This window comes from Myiozetetes cayanensis, unplaced genomic scaffold, assembly GCF_022539395.1.
Source record: "Myiozetetes cayanensis isolate MyiCay16 unplaced genomic scaffold, myiCay2020 scf9, whole genome shotgun sequence".
Taxonomy (NCBI): Eukaryota; Metazoa; Chordata; class Aves; order Passeriformes; family Tyrannidae; genus Myiozetetes; species Myiozetetes cayanensis.
Genome location: NW_026088185.1, coordinates 12,472,530 through 12,485,526, shown reverse-complemented (window position 1 = coordinate 12,485,526; position 12,997 = coordinate 12,472,530). Strand labels below are relative to the sequence as shown.

General features: G+C 51.1%; 1 protein-coding gene across 3 annotated transcripts in view; it reads left to right on the top strand.

Moving 5' to 3' along the window:
- Positions 1–321: 321 nt before the first annotated feature.
- The window catches only part of NRP2 (neuropilin 2), an 89,154-nt gene continuing 76,478 nt past the window's right edge, over positions 322–12,997 (top strand). The window contains exons 1-3 of one of the 3 annotated variants that reach the window (XM_050339872.1): positions 353–439; positions 533–606; positions 12,407–12,584. In XM_050339872.1, the coding sequence (XP_050195829.1) occupies positions 534–606; positions 12,407–12,584 (251 nt within the window). In that variant the 5' untranslated portion in view covers positions 353–439; position 533. Of the gene's footprint in view, positions 607–12,406; positions 12,585–12,997 lie in introns of all 3 variants that reach the window. The other 2 variants (XM_050339873.1, XM_050339874.1) reach the window with 2 other exon arrangements.

Here is a 12,997-nt window from a genome sequence, read left to right as displayed (position 1 = left end):
CCGGGATGCTCCCCGCTCCCCGGGCCCCTCCGCGCCCCGCGCAGCCCCCGCGTCGGCGCTGCGGCCCCGCGGTGTCCGCGGGCGGGGCGGAGCGGGCGGGCGCGCTGCGCGGGCGCGGGGCGGTGCGCGGGCGGGCGGGGGCGCGGGGGCGGTGCCGGCGCTCGGCGCTGACAGCCACATGCCGCCCTGCCTGAAAAGGCTGCGAGGCGCCGGCGGGGAGGGAGAGGAGGCGCAGACGGCGCCCCAGCCCGCACCGCCGCCGCCGCGCCCCGGGGGATGCCGAGGCGCCGGCCCCGCGGGTCGCCCTAGGGGAGAGGCGCTCCGCCGGCACCGCCCGCCCCGCAGCCCCGGCCCGGGCAGCGCCGCCGCCCCTCGCTGAGCCCGCCAGAGCCGCTCGCCAGTGGGGCGCCCACGCGGGGCGCGGCGCGGCGCGCCCGGGGTAGGGAGGCGAAGCCCGGCCCCGCAGCCTCGGGTCTTGTGTTGCGGGTTTTGTGTTTTTGTTTTTTTTTTTTTAATATAATTTGTTCCGAAGGATGGATACGTTTCTTCTCGCGTGGGGATTTCTAGGGCTGTGCTTGCCCGCCGCCGGAGGCACGGCAGAGACAGGTAAGGCGCCCTCCGAGACGAGGGATGTCCCCAGCCGCTGGTGGACGAGGGAACCCTCCCTGTCCGCCCAACTTTTGGCTGCCCGGGCGCGGTCCCGGGCGCACGCATAGAGGCTTTGCGTGGGAATAAATTAAGGGAATTCGTGAAGAATCGGCCGCACCACGCAGCTTTCGCAGCTTGGGTTTTGGAGGGGATCGTGCGTGTGGCGGGGCGGGGATGCCGCAGCACCCCGGTGAAGCACGCAGCGGTTGTAGCCGCGCGGCTCCCATCGCCCGGCGTGAGGGGCGAGGGGACGGAGCCGCATTGCAAAGTTGCGTACTGGTTTTTTGGGAAACTGCGGAGAAGGGTGGGAAAGCGGTAGGGACCAGCCGCATCCCGGACACCCGCACCCGGATGCTCGCGTCCCCGTGCCCGGTTGTAACCTCGGGAAACTTCAGGTTAAAGAGAAATCAAAATCATCTGGTAGGGAGCAGGCAGCCGGAGCCGTGCAGGGCTGCGCTGGGAGCGGGCGAGGCTTAGCGGTGGTGGCACCCTTCGGGCAGTCCCCCGGGAACGGCTGCCCGCGGTACGTGCAGGACCTGCACTTACTTTGCAAACACCGGACTGTCCCGGGACCAGGCGGTTTCGTGTCAGGTTTTGGGGCGCGAGTGTGTTTTTTTCTGGTCTTCGCTGAAGAGCTAGGCTGGGCTGTCAGATGGCGCTGGGATGAAGCCCCGGTCTTTGCGTTGATTCGGCATGGGGACAGGAGAGGAGCAGGCTGAGGCTGGGCCCTGTGCTCTCCGGACACTGGCTTTGTGTCTGGCTAATGGGAGCAGCAGGATCCCGACCTGGAGCAGTCCCTAGAGGAAAAGGATATGCCGTCCACTGCTCTCTGGGGGCTAGTTCTGCGCTCAGCAGCCCAGGAGCTTCTTGGCAGGACGGTGGTGCCAAGCCAGCAGCTGCTGAGCTGTAGCTTTGCCTTCCCGTTAGTCGGGGCCTCGGGACATGGCTCAGGGCCCTGAGCCGCGGTCTGACCCGGGCAGTGTTAGATGATGGCAGTGCGGTGTGCCTTCTCCTGTCTCTCTGCCTTCTGCCCCGGAGCTGCGTGGCCGGCAGCTCCCCCTTGAAAAGGGAAGTGGGAGAGTCTCTGCTGCCTGAGAAAACCCCTCTCTTCTGCAGCAGCGAAGCACAGACGTTCCCAACATACATTCGCTTGCCCGTTGGCATCACCTCGTTCCTTATGGTTATAAAGGAAAGAAAGAATCCCATCTTTTGTTCAAGTAGGAAAACGAATAAGCACTCGATGGGATGAAGAGAAAGGACAGTGTCCTGGGAGGCCCATGCTGAGTGCAGTAGTATTTTCAGAGGGCCCCTGTTGCAGTTGGCTGGTCTATTGGAGTGGGTTTTGTGCTGTGGCAGATCGGGCTGTAACCTGCGGCTGGCTCCTGAGGGTGCACTGGACAGCCTGACCGCGATCCCTTTGACTGCTGAGCTCGAGTGTGTGTTTGTGTCCATGCGTGCACCTCCTTATATCCTGGAGTGAGTCCGGCATCAGGACTTCTAACTAGGAAGGGTTTTATGAGCCAGCCATGTCTCTGAGGCCATTCAGTCGCTGTAAGTGTTTATTTGAACGCGGGGTTTTCCCGGCTAAGCAGAACATCACATGGTGTTGGAGCCAGCAAGGAAGTTGTCTCCCTGCGGCTGACACCAGCGGTTGTTTGCCGAGATGTTGTGTGGCTGCAAAACCAGTCAAATGACTTTGTTGCCAGCGCAGCGAGCAAAAATACGGGGTAATGGGACGCAAACCTCGATCAGGCTACACTCAGCTCCAGTAAATTAGCCAGCATAGTAAGGAAAACATGCCAGAGGTAGATGGATTTATGTTTCAGTCTGGTGTATCTGAAAGCCTTCCCCCATTACGAAAGTCCCTCTTTAGGTTCCCTAAGGGAGATTAGTAGAGAGGGGAGACGTTTTTAATAGACAATAATATGATAATCCACATGGAAAAAACCCTCATGCAATATTTCTACAGTAAGAGATAAACAGGGCAGCTGCCAATTTGTATGTAGCCAAGCAAACCCTGAGATAACCATGGAGGAGAGTGGGTGGGGGACCCGGGAAGATAAATCTGAAGGCTGGATGGCTATGTGTTTTTCATTTTCCCGTAAAAAGAAATGAAGTAAGAAAGTAACAGATTTGAGTGACCCGAGTACTGAGCCGTTCAGATGATGTTTATGCAGCTCCGAGCAAAGCTCACTCTGAAGCCTTCCAAATAGTTTACTTAAAAGCTAGTATTTTTAGTAATTACTTAGGAGATGTAGCAAGGTGGGGAGGGGGACCAAAACAAATTGCTGCCAAGCAGGCTCACGGCCACACATACAAACAAGCACACACACACCCACGCAAGCACTGAGTGTAGTGCCTTATGCCCGTGTGCTGTTAACTCAGCTCTTACTGGAAACAAAAGCTTTTTTAGACTAGGAATCAGATAGTTGTCAGGAACATCACTGAAAACGACTGATACAAGCTCGGTGGGGGGCTCTGACCCAGGTTAGCATGCTGCATTTTGTTTTCCTAATTTTACTGCTGCAGAAAATCATGGTGTGTGGTGTCTGGAGTGACAGGCATGCACACTGGTCCCAGGGGGCTCTACAGAGGTGCTTCCCATCTCCCTGCCTTGCTCCTTCTGCCCCCAGCCTCCTTCCCAGTACCTACTCTTGCATGAGGTACCCGAGAGGCTTAGAAGGTTAAAATGAGAAAGCAACCCGCTTTGCTGGGTCGGAGAAGGCAGCGCTTCCCGTCCCAGCAGCATGCTGCTCCAGGCAGGGGGTGGGTTGGTTTCCTAGCAGAAACCTCCAGTGCCGCCAGGCTCCGGGACATGGTGGCCTTGTACTGCAGATAGCCTGAGAGGAGAAAGCATCCTTCATGGGGTTTAGGAAGCTGTCAGGTTCAGATAAGGCTGGGATCCTATCCTGTGGGACCCCCAGTTGTATTAATAAGGAAAAATTAATTTTTAAGCACTGGGACTGCTGCCAAATTATATGACCTCTGACAGACCAGCTGTGCTAGGAAAATAAATCGTCTACATCTGAGACCCGTGATCCTATCTGAAATCGAAATAGAAAAAAAGTTGTCATTTAGCCACGATGGTTGGGGCAGATTGCAGCAGCCTGAGAGCAAACTGGAAGCTGCTAAACTTGCTCTCCATTGTGTGGTGAAGTCACCACCACTGTGTCCCATGGGGTCTCGGGAATACAGTTGTCTAATCCGGGAAGTGTGCAGAGCTGATGTTCCTGCACACACCCAAGCTGGGACTGATGGTGTCAGCACGGAGGTGGGGGCAGAAGTGCGGTGTGAACGTTTCCAGCTCTATCCTCACTCTGTAACAGCCCTTTGACACATTTCTAATTATAATACACACACAGACAAAGAGGTAGCTGGGCTATTTTCGAAATCCCTGTCTACACCCTGGTGGAAACCGCAATACTAGCAACAACATAAATCAGGGCTGTTGCTAACAGTGTTGCACACAGCTTAGCGCTACAGTAGCGTGGTTTTAATCACACTCAGAATCAAAGGGTCAGCCTGCTCCCTGTCTGAGCCAAATCGCAATCTCAGAAGGCCAGATCCTGAGCCAGGCTTGATGCTTGTGCAGTGAAAAGACACAAGCGTAGACACGGAGAGGTTTGTCAGCACGAGGTCGGCAGGCACGGGGCCAAACACTTGAAATCACAGCTTGGATCTGTAACCCTTTCCATGTGCAAATGGTGCCCATGAAATGCATTGGGGAGGACAGCTGGGGGGCAGGGGCTCCAACCACAGCCTTAACGAGGCACCATCTTCCCAAACAGATCAGGAAATGGGGCACAAACGGCAAGTTGGCAAGCAGAATAGCCTGAAGTATTACTTGCAGGGCTGGATGGCTGTAGGGACTTCTTGTCTGAATGCTTCTTCCTCTCTCTTCATACTTGATGAGTCAGAGAAAATGGGCTCCAGAGATGAAGTGCTGGGCTCCAGGTCTTTGAAACCTGCCATCATTTCTCCCCGTGCATTTGAGACAAAGGCAGAACATCTGCCCAGCTGTTCTGATGGGTCACCCCTAGCTGTGAAGTACTGTCTGTGTAGGGCTTGAACAGCTGCCTTTCTCTGTGTCTCTCCTAGGCAGATGGTGAAGCCAAAAGGACACTGTCCTTTCACTCTAGCTACGTTTTGTTGAAGGCTCCTTTGGGCCCTGTTTTTTTAAGGACGCACGTGAGAAGAGGAGAGAGGAAAACCCTAGTCCCTTGAGCATGTAGACACATACACACACGCAGTCTCCCTATTTTTTCTCTTTCTTCACAGGCTTACAGATCTTTCCTCTTTCACACAGAGGCCCTCCAGTTGGGGGGGGACTGCCTTGTTGCCTGCTACACACATGCTTCTGCATCCTTCGCTTCCCTGCACTCTCCCTGACACACCCAGAGCCCCTCAGCAACTTTCTCCCTCATGCGCACCCCCAAGCTTGTTCCTGCTTTTCTCTCGTTCTGTTTTACTGCTTTTACTGCTGAATATGTGCTCAGCAGGTAACAATGTGTTTAAGACTCTCGCCAGAATGTGCACTTGCCAGAATGTGCAGTAAGTTTGGTGCTCGTAGTGAGGCTCAGCAGTAGCTGGATTTGAGCAAGCTGTCAAAAGGCTGAAACCGCTGCTGCTTGGCAGCGTGCATGGAGGGAGCTGCGATGGGGCTCTCCCCGCGTGGCTCCGGAGGTGCTGCTTCCCCTCCTGTCCCATCCATGGAGCTGACTGCAGCCAAGGCACTGTGTTTTGCTCTGAGACTCCAACAGGACCCCTGAGAGGGAGAGCCAAACCAGGGGTGTTGTGGGATTCAGAGGGGCTCTGCCAGGTGCCTTTGGAAGAGGCAGGAGTAAACTGCCACTGCCTGGTGGGGAAGAGCAGGATTCAGTTCCAGAGTGGATGAGTGTAAGGACCCTGACAGATGACTCAAAGTGAGGAAGGTGTGAGGGTGTGTTGGGAGAGATAAGCTTTTTTATTCTTCTTGGATTTTTGTAATAATAATGCTAATTAGTAGTTCAGAGGCATTGAACACCTTTCATCAAACCTGAAGCTCTTTAGAGAGGAATCCTAGGTGAGTCTTTTTTCCATGTGTGCTATTAGAAATGTCCCTTGCCTCCATGACCCTCAAACCAGTCTGTTATTGGCAGCATTCACAGGGGTGGCTCAGCAAACTGTTTCATCTTCATATTTTTTTCGTAATGTATCCTATAAGGTAGGGTGGCAGGCTGCCATGCAGGAAGCCTTCAAGCTTCCCTGAGTCTGCTTCCCTGCCTGCAGTACTGGCAAGTTTTTTTCAGAAACTGCCTGACCTGCAGCTTGAAGGTGTCCTAAAGCTGCCACCTGTTCCTGGGAGATGGCAGGGTGTTTCCATGAGAGTTCAAACCCTTGGGATCCTAACGCAGAGGCAGGAGAGGCGGGAAGGATTCCTCCAAGTTGAAAATGCAGTTATCCTCCTCCCTTGCATGTGCACGCACACACTTGCATGCTCTCTGGAATGATTACTGGAGCAGCCAGGAGTTGTAATTCCAGACCCACCAATTACATTCGCAGGCAAGCCGGGAGAATTGTGTGCACATGTATCTATATAAAGACTAACGCTATTAAGCTGGTTGCCCTATTGGAATTGCATTTGTCTGTGATATAAGATGACAAATAATAAAGTTAGTGAAGGTGGCACCATGTAAAAACAGGATATAAAATCTCATCAAAGATACAAGAGAAGGGGTGGACAGGATGGACATTTAAAGGTCAAGGTTGTCACTGGCTCAAGTGGTACAAAGCGATGTCACCCCTGGAAGGCTATCCAGAACTGTAGAGGAGGAAATCAGCTGAACTCCAGTGATTTCAAAGTGAATTACCTGGATTTGTATGCAGGATTTGGCCCTCTCATTTTCCACAGTGAAGCTTGAGTAGGTCTCTATTTCAGCTTTCCATTTAATTCTTTTGTGGATTAACATGGCAAAAAAAGTGTAGGTATCAGAAGTCTCCAAATCTCCTCCTCTCTCTTCCTTGCTTCAACACTCCCTTCTTATTTAAAAATAATTTAAAATGATCCCTTTTGCGAAGGTTCACAGCTAAAATGTTCCATTTGCTGAGCTTTTCGGCATTCCTCTCTCACTGCTGTCCAGCACTATAAAATGAATATATTGCATCCCTTCCCAGTTGCCTTAGGAAGCGGTCAAATGGCTGCATTCCTCAACTGATGGATTGGCGCGGTCCTTTCTTGCTTAAGCCCAGTCACTGTTTTTATGAGCTTGTCTCGTGACAGGCTTGAGACACTTTGAACTGAACAAAATCCTAGTTCAAATCACAAAAGGAGTCTTTAAGTTCTGCTTTCCTGTGCCTCTACTGCTAAGTAAGTGAAATTTTAGTTAAACTGGTAAAAGTACTCAATGAAATGTTCAGGGGACTTTCTCTAGTTGTGTGAAATCCCAAGATGTGCATGTGGGTAGTGCTCTGGAATGAAATGTGCGTGTAAGTGCTTTGTGTTGTTTGGGTGTGTTTGTCCATTAATTTGTTCAGGAAGCCTTTGAAGCTTTATCTCACAATCCAAAGCAAACACGCTTCTGCTAAAATGATATATGCTACTGGGGATAAAATAACTAATCTCATTAGCTTCCTCTGCACTCTGTCTCTCTCCTTGGTCAGTTGCTAATCGGTATCATTTATATCCAAGGGCTCATACAAAAGTTGTATGCCTCGTGCAAAAGTTGTGCCGTGTGGTTTGGGGTGAGAGCCTCTGCCACTTTAGCTGTGCCCAGCCAGGGTCAGAGCTCAGGGAATGAGGCAGGATAAACATTAACAGTAATGAATCCTTGGCAGAAGAGGTCTGTTTGTCTCCTCCATACTGGGATTTGGCAAAGTGCTTGGACACACACAGACCTTGAAAAACTCTGCCTCTTGAAGAGCTGTTTTACTCTAACTGGACTGAAACACAGGGTTTCCTGCACAAGGGCTCAAGCCAAGTTCAGCATCTCTGAGAGCAGTGGGTCATGCATGCCAGGACCCATATTTTGCTTTGCTGTTAGAGGGTTGGTTGGCAGGGCAAATCTCTTCTGCCCAGTGCTGAATCCTGGGACACAGAAATCTTCTGCAGTGGTTGAATGAGAGTGTGGAGCTGGACTGGAGGTCCTCATGTGAAGAAGAGAAGTGGAAAGGCTACGTGGTGCATCCACCTGCTGGTGAACTCCCAGGGTCTCTCTCCCTTGCTCCTTTGCTATCCTCAAAGGCTGCTCTTTTCAAGCAGCACAGTGATGCTGCTGCTTGCCTCCAAGGCATCCAGAACACCTTAAGTTTTGTGCACAGCCCTGAATGACATCCCAAAGCAAACTGAACTCAGCAGATTAAAACATGTAATTGTTTTGTGCTGGACTCTACAAGCTCTGAGAGGCTGTAGTATGTGTGTTTGTTGTGAAACAGACCTCTCTGGTGATGATTATTTTTGTTACAGGCAGAGTTGGCTTTAGTTTCTGTGTGGAAGGTCCAACAATAACAGTGAGCCCTGCTCTCCTGGGGTGAAGGAAATCCAGAGGGGTTTAATCGGCAGGAAATTCAAGTAGGAGAATACCCTGCTTCTGGCCTAAGGTTTCAGCCTGTGCCTGATGAGCTGCAGAGCTGAAAAAACCCAAGTGTGGCTGAAGGTTCCTGGGGCCTGGCTGTGATTTTTTTTTTTTCTCTGTGTGTCCCCTGAGTGATGATTGCTTGTTACTGCCTGGGGGAGGCAGGAGGAGACTTCATCAGCCTGGGTGTCTTCAGCACTTTAGGGCAGAGAAAGAGTTGTCTACCCCTTACAAAGGGTGAGGAACTTTGTTGATACCCTTCTCCTTGGGAAACTTTGGAGTTGCCCACTGTACACTGCAGCATTTGCAGGAGTCCACTTCTTGTGATCTTCTCCAGGTGTTCCTTTCCCATCCCTATGGCTTGGTTGTCATCATCTGGTGTAGTTACCTATTGGAGTGGTACTGCAAGGAGAGGGTTGCAGGGATAATGTGAGTTATGTGGTGATCCGTAACAAAAGAGGGGATCTGCAGATCTTCCATCCTGAACATAGCCTGCTCCACCACTGCCTGGGAATGTCGACCTCCATAACCTCCATTGAGGAGCCCTACTGCTCTCCTGTGGCCTTGCCATTGGCATAGAACTTTGCTGGCCCCTCCACCTTGCGGACTGGCAGGGTCCCCAACAGTTTGCTTTCAGTGCCTACATTTTGCTTACTGAGCAATGGGATGTCCCACACACCTGGCAGGCTTGGCTTGTACTTCAGAATTTAATTTTAATTTTATTAAGTGAATTCAGGGCTGGCAAAAGCTGCCACAGTCCATTAGCTATGGAGCACATCTTGCTTCCAGAGCATACAGTTGGAGCAGTAAGGCATGCCACTCACTCTGTACTGTGCACTAAACAGGCTATATTTTATACAGAAAGACAGCGGTTGGCATTACTGTTGAGGCAAATCCTTTGCCCATTAGTGGGCATGGTGATAGTTTTTTTATTGTTGTTTTTGTTGTTGCTGCAAGTGTTCATCTGCTGCATACCAGTGAGTCAAAAGAGGAAAGGCCTGACAGAACAATTAAAGAGATATTAAAGTCATTTTGCCTCTTCAGATAATTCTAAGAAGTGCTGGCTTCCCTGGTGTGCTGTTGCCCATATGGACAAGGCAGCGCCATACTGAAGTAGCCCCCTTCATTTCTCTGGATCTTCCTGTAGAGGGATGAATGAAAGGACAAAATCTGTTCCTCTCAGAGACACAGATAAGGTTTCCTGCTGGTGGGAGACTTTCCCTGATGCAGAAAGATGGTGACATGTTTCTAGTGGTATCTGAACAGCTGAGGGATGTGCCTGGTGCTCCTATTCACTCAATGGTTTCACCTTCTTGTCCCATTTTGCTGAAGAGATCTCAGTTCCAGAGAGCTGGGCTCTAGCCTCTCTCGCTCAGGCTGTTCTCACTGGCACCAATGCTTTGATTTGGGTGCCAAGCTAACCTGAAATTAGGATCAAGCCTAGGGTTTTCCTTAGCTTGGTCTCGCTGCACTGTGATGGCCTTGCAGGGTAAGGGAGAAGTTCCAAGGTCAGTATAAAACTCTGTTTCTGCTCCTGAGTTTGTTTGTTAGGGAAGAGCTAGAGCAAGCTGGAGCCTGGTACCTCTGTTAACGTGGCAGTTCCCCTCCAACTGGTTGAGTTGCAAGGGCTCACAGGGTATTCACGGTATCCAGTGCGAGTAAGGGGCTAGCAGCTTCTGAGTGGGGGGTGATGTTGGTGGTATCAGCCTAGCGGGTAGCATGTGTGTGAAAGCTGGAGAGACAGGGAGGGGTGATGAGGTGTGGAAGGATTGACTGTATTTTCATTGTTTCGAGACTTTACCCTTTCCAAGAAAAATAATCTGCAGCTTGAATATTTTTCTTTGCTGGAGGGGGTGGACATGTGTGCAAACGAGGTGTGAATTTTTATGAGAAGGTGTGAAAGTGCGCACATGAGTGAAGTGTGAATTACACGTCTATTTGTACATTGATGTCAACAAGTCTGTGATTTTCTTCTTTCCATGTGAATGTCTCGTTCTCTCTCCCTCCAAACCCACATAGACACGTGTGGGCAAATACGTCTTGCTGAGAGAAGAGATTTGTGCAAGAACGTAGGTTTGTAAATGTTTATGTGTTGAGCAAGCTCTCCTGTGGAACAAAACCAGATGTTTTTTGGTATTCTCAGCTCATCGTGGCAGTGTTGTGATTTTTCCTCTCATATTTTTCAGGATACTTGCAGGATTATTTTAAGAAAAAAGGGAAGGCTGCAGAGCTGCCTTTGGGTGTGTGAGAAGAAAGTTATTTTGAAGAATGAATGTGTTAGAGGGCATGAAAAACATGGGGAAAACTGAGATAGTGCTTTTTCATGTCAAAGGAAGCCTTGCTACCCCATGAAGGGCCCTCCTGTTGCCCTTTTTTTTTTCACACAGGACACGTGCATTTTCTGCAGGCATCGTGCAGGCAGCAGGTTGTTTATTCAAAGTGCTTTTTTCTCAAGGAAGCGTTACCACTGAGGGGTCCTGCCTCACTCACCCCTGCTGCTTGCCTTGGCTCTGGCAAGAGGCAGTCTGAAGGCAGGCTGGTATGTCCCTACTGAGAGTGGGTGGACTTGTGACAGCCTGCCAGGGGACACGCCTGGGGCCTGTCACACCCCATGGCAGAGGAGCAGAGCCAGACCTGCAGTATGGGGTTGAGCCCATATGAGTCTGCACTGCTTTGCTTTTCCAGGGTCCTGGGGCTCTGCAGTGAGTGTTGATGTGAAGGGACAGGAACATCCCAGAGGACCCAGGCAGTGGGGAGTGCTATGGGGACCCTTGGCTCACAGAGCTGATGGGGTGTGGATTGTGTGGTTATTCTCCTGTGCCAAGAGTGATGCTTCTCTGTGTCTTGACTCCCCTGGGGGTTTGGGAAGTGCCTTGGGCTCCATCTCAGGGTGTGCACATGTGGGCCTCGGGAACACCCACTCACACCCTCCTGTGCATCCTGAGTCCTCTGGGACTATGGGGGCAGCCTCACAGTGGAGACAACCCGCGAGGGTTTGCATCCCATGTTGTACCGCATTGCTTATTGTCAGGAAGGGGAAAGACTTCCTACAGTGCAGGACCAGGGTCAGCCTGTATGCCTGCCAGCCTGCCCTGTGGAGGGACTTAGGTTTTTTTGGAGGTTTTGCCCATTTCGGTGGTTTTTGCCTGTTTTGCTGGGTGTGATGAGACAGTGCTGTCTTCTGTGGGCAGCCCTTGCAGCCTGCAGGGCTGTGGTGCTGGGACAGGGTGGTGGCAGGGAAGGGCGGCCAGCAGGACACATGCAATGGGAGCCCCATGGAAAAAGGGGTTTTGTTGGGATTTGTAGTGCGTTATCAAATGACCCCATGATGCAGATTTTCCACTCAGCAAGTAATACAATAATAAATTTGATTTGCAGTGTTCATGAGACTAAATGGTTTTTTTTGATTATGAAATCACTCTCTAGAGCCTGTTCTAGCCCAAAGCTGAGAGAGCTTTCTCTGCTCACCATGCAGTCATTGCCAGCCATTTGTGGGCTAGTCCCACAAAACCACCACTGCTGATTATCTGTGTCTGCAGTTCCAGTGGCTGGATTTGCTTGCAAGGTTTCAGGAGGCCGGTCTGCTGAGATGGGTTTGTTGGGGAGGGAGAGCACAGCAAGCGGAGAAGGGCTGTCATGGGGCTGCAGGCCCCAGGAGGAAGAGATGCTGTCCCTAGCTCTGCCACACAATGTAGGTGGGCCTGGGCTCACCATCACCCCTGATTTGCCTCAGTTTACTTTCCTGGAAGCAGCAAAGCCTTCTACCCTCCTGCAGCTGGATCGTATTTGTAGTGTCCAAATTCTGGTGTCTCCCGAAGCAGCTGTGGGAGACTGCCACAGAGCAGTTTGCAAAGGAGGCAAAAGAAGGGATAAAATGAGGCAGCTCCAGATGATCTGATATCAATCTGTCTCTTACTTTATGGCTCAGTAATTGCCTTGGCAAGAGCATTCATTTCTCTTTTCTGGTCTGTGTGAAATGTGGTATGTAAGTGTGGCAGGAGGTGGAGGGGAAAGGCATATGTTTGTTCTGTAGAATAATTGTTCTTGCCCAGAGATTAATATCAAATATTAGAGTACCAAAGGGATGTCAATGGCCTGGAGAATGGTCTTTATCAGAACACCCCTATCAGTGGTCTGGTGGGACCTGCTGTGTGCAGCTGATGCCCTGAACCTGTTTCAATGCCTTATTCTCTTCTGTGTCTCTGCAGCTCAGCCATGCGGGGGTCGCCTGAACTCCAAGGATGCTGGGTACATCACTTCCCCAGGGTACCCCAATGACTACCCCTCCCACCAGAACTGTGAGTGGGTCATCTATGCTCCTGAATCCAACCAGAAGATAATTCTCAACTTCAACCCTCACTTTGAAATTGAAAAACATGACTGCAAGTAAGAACCTTCCTCCTCCTCTCTAGTACACAGTCACCTCCTCTTCCTGCTTTTACCTAGTGGTATGGGTCTCATGCTTCCTTGCACTTGAAATCAGGCATCATCCTGAGCCTGCATAGCACTGCATTTCCTTGCCTTTGAGGAGCAAGAGCTGCCTCTGCTGACTGAGGTTGTGAGATGCTGCTTCAGACGCATAGGATGATATGCTGCATGGTTCTTAATTTACCTGATACAGCTTGAAAGCAAGAGCCAACTGGCTTTCAACCTGACCTCGACTTTGGTTAAAAGGCTGCTTGTTTTTCTGTGTCAAGGTGGCCTCACTGTCCTTTTAAACCATGCTGGGAGAGCAGAGCAATTTCCTGGTTTGTAAATAGGCAGAGGTATGGCAGAGAGAGCCCTGCAGCTGGAGACTG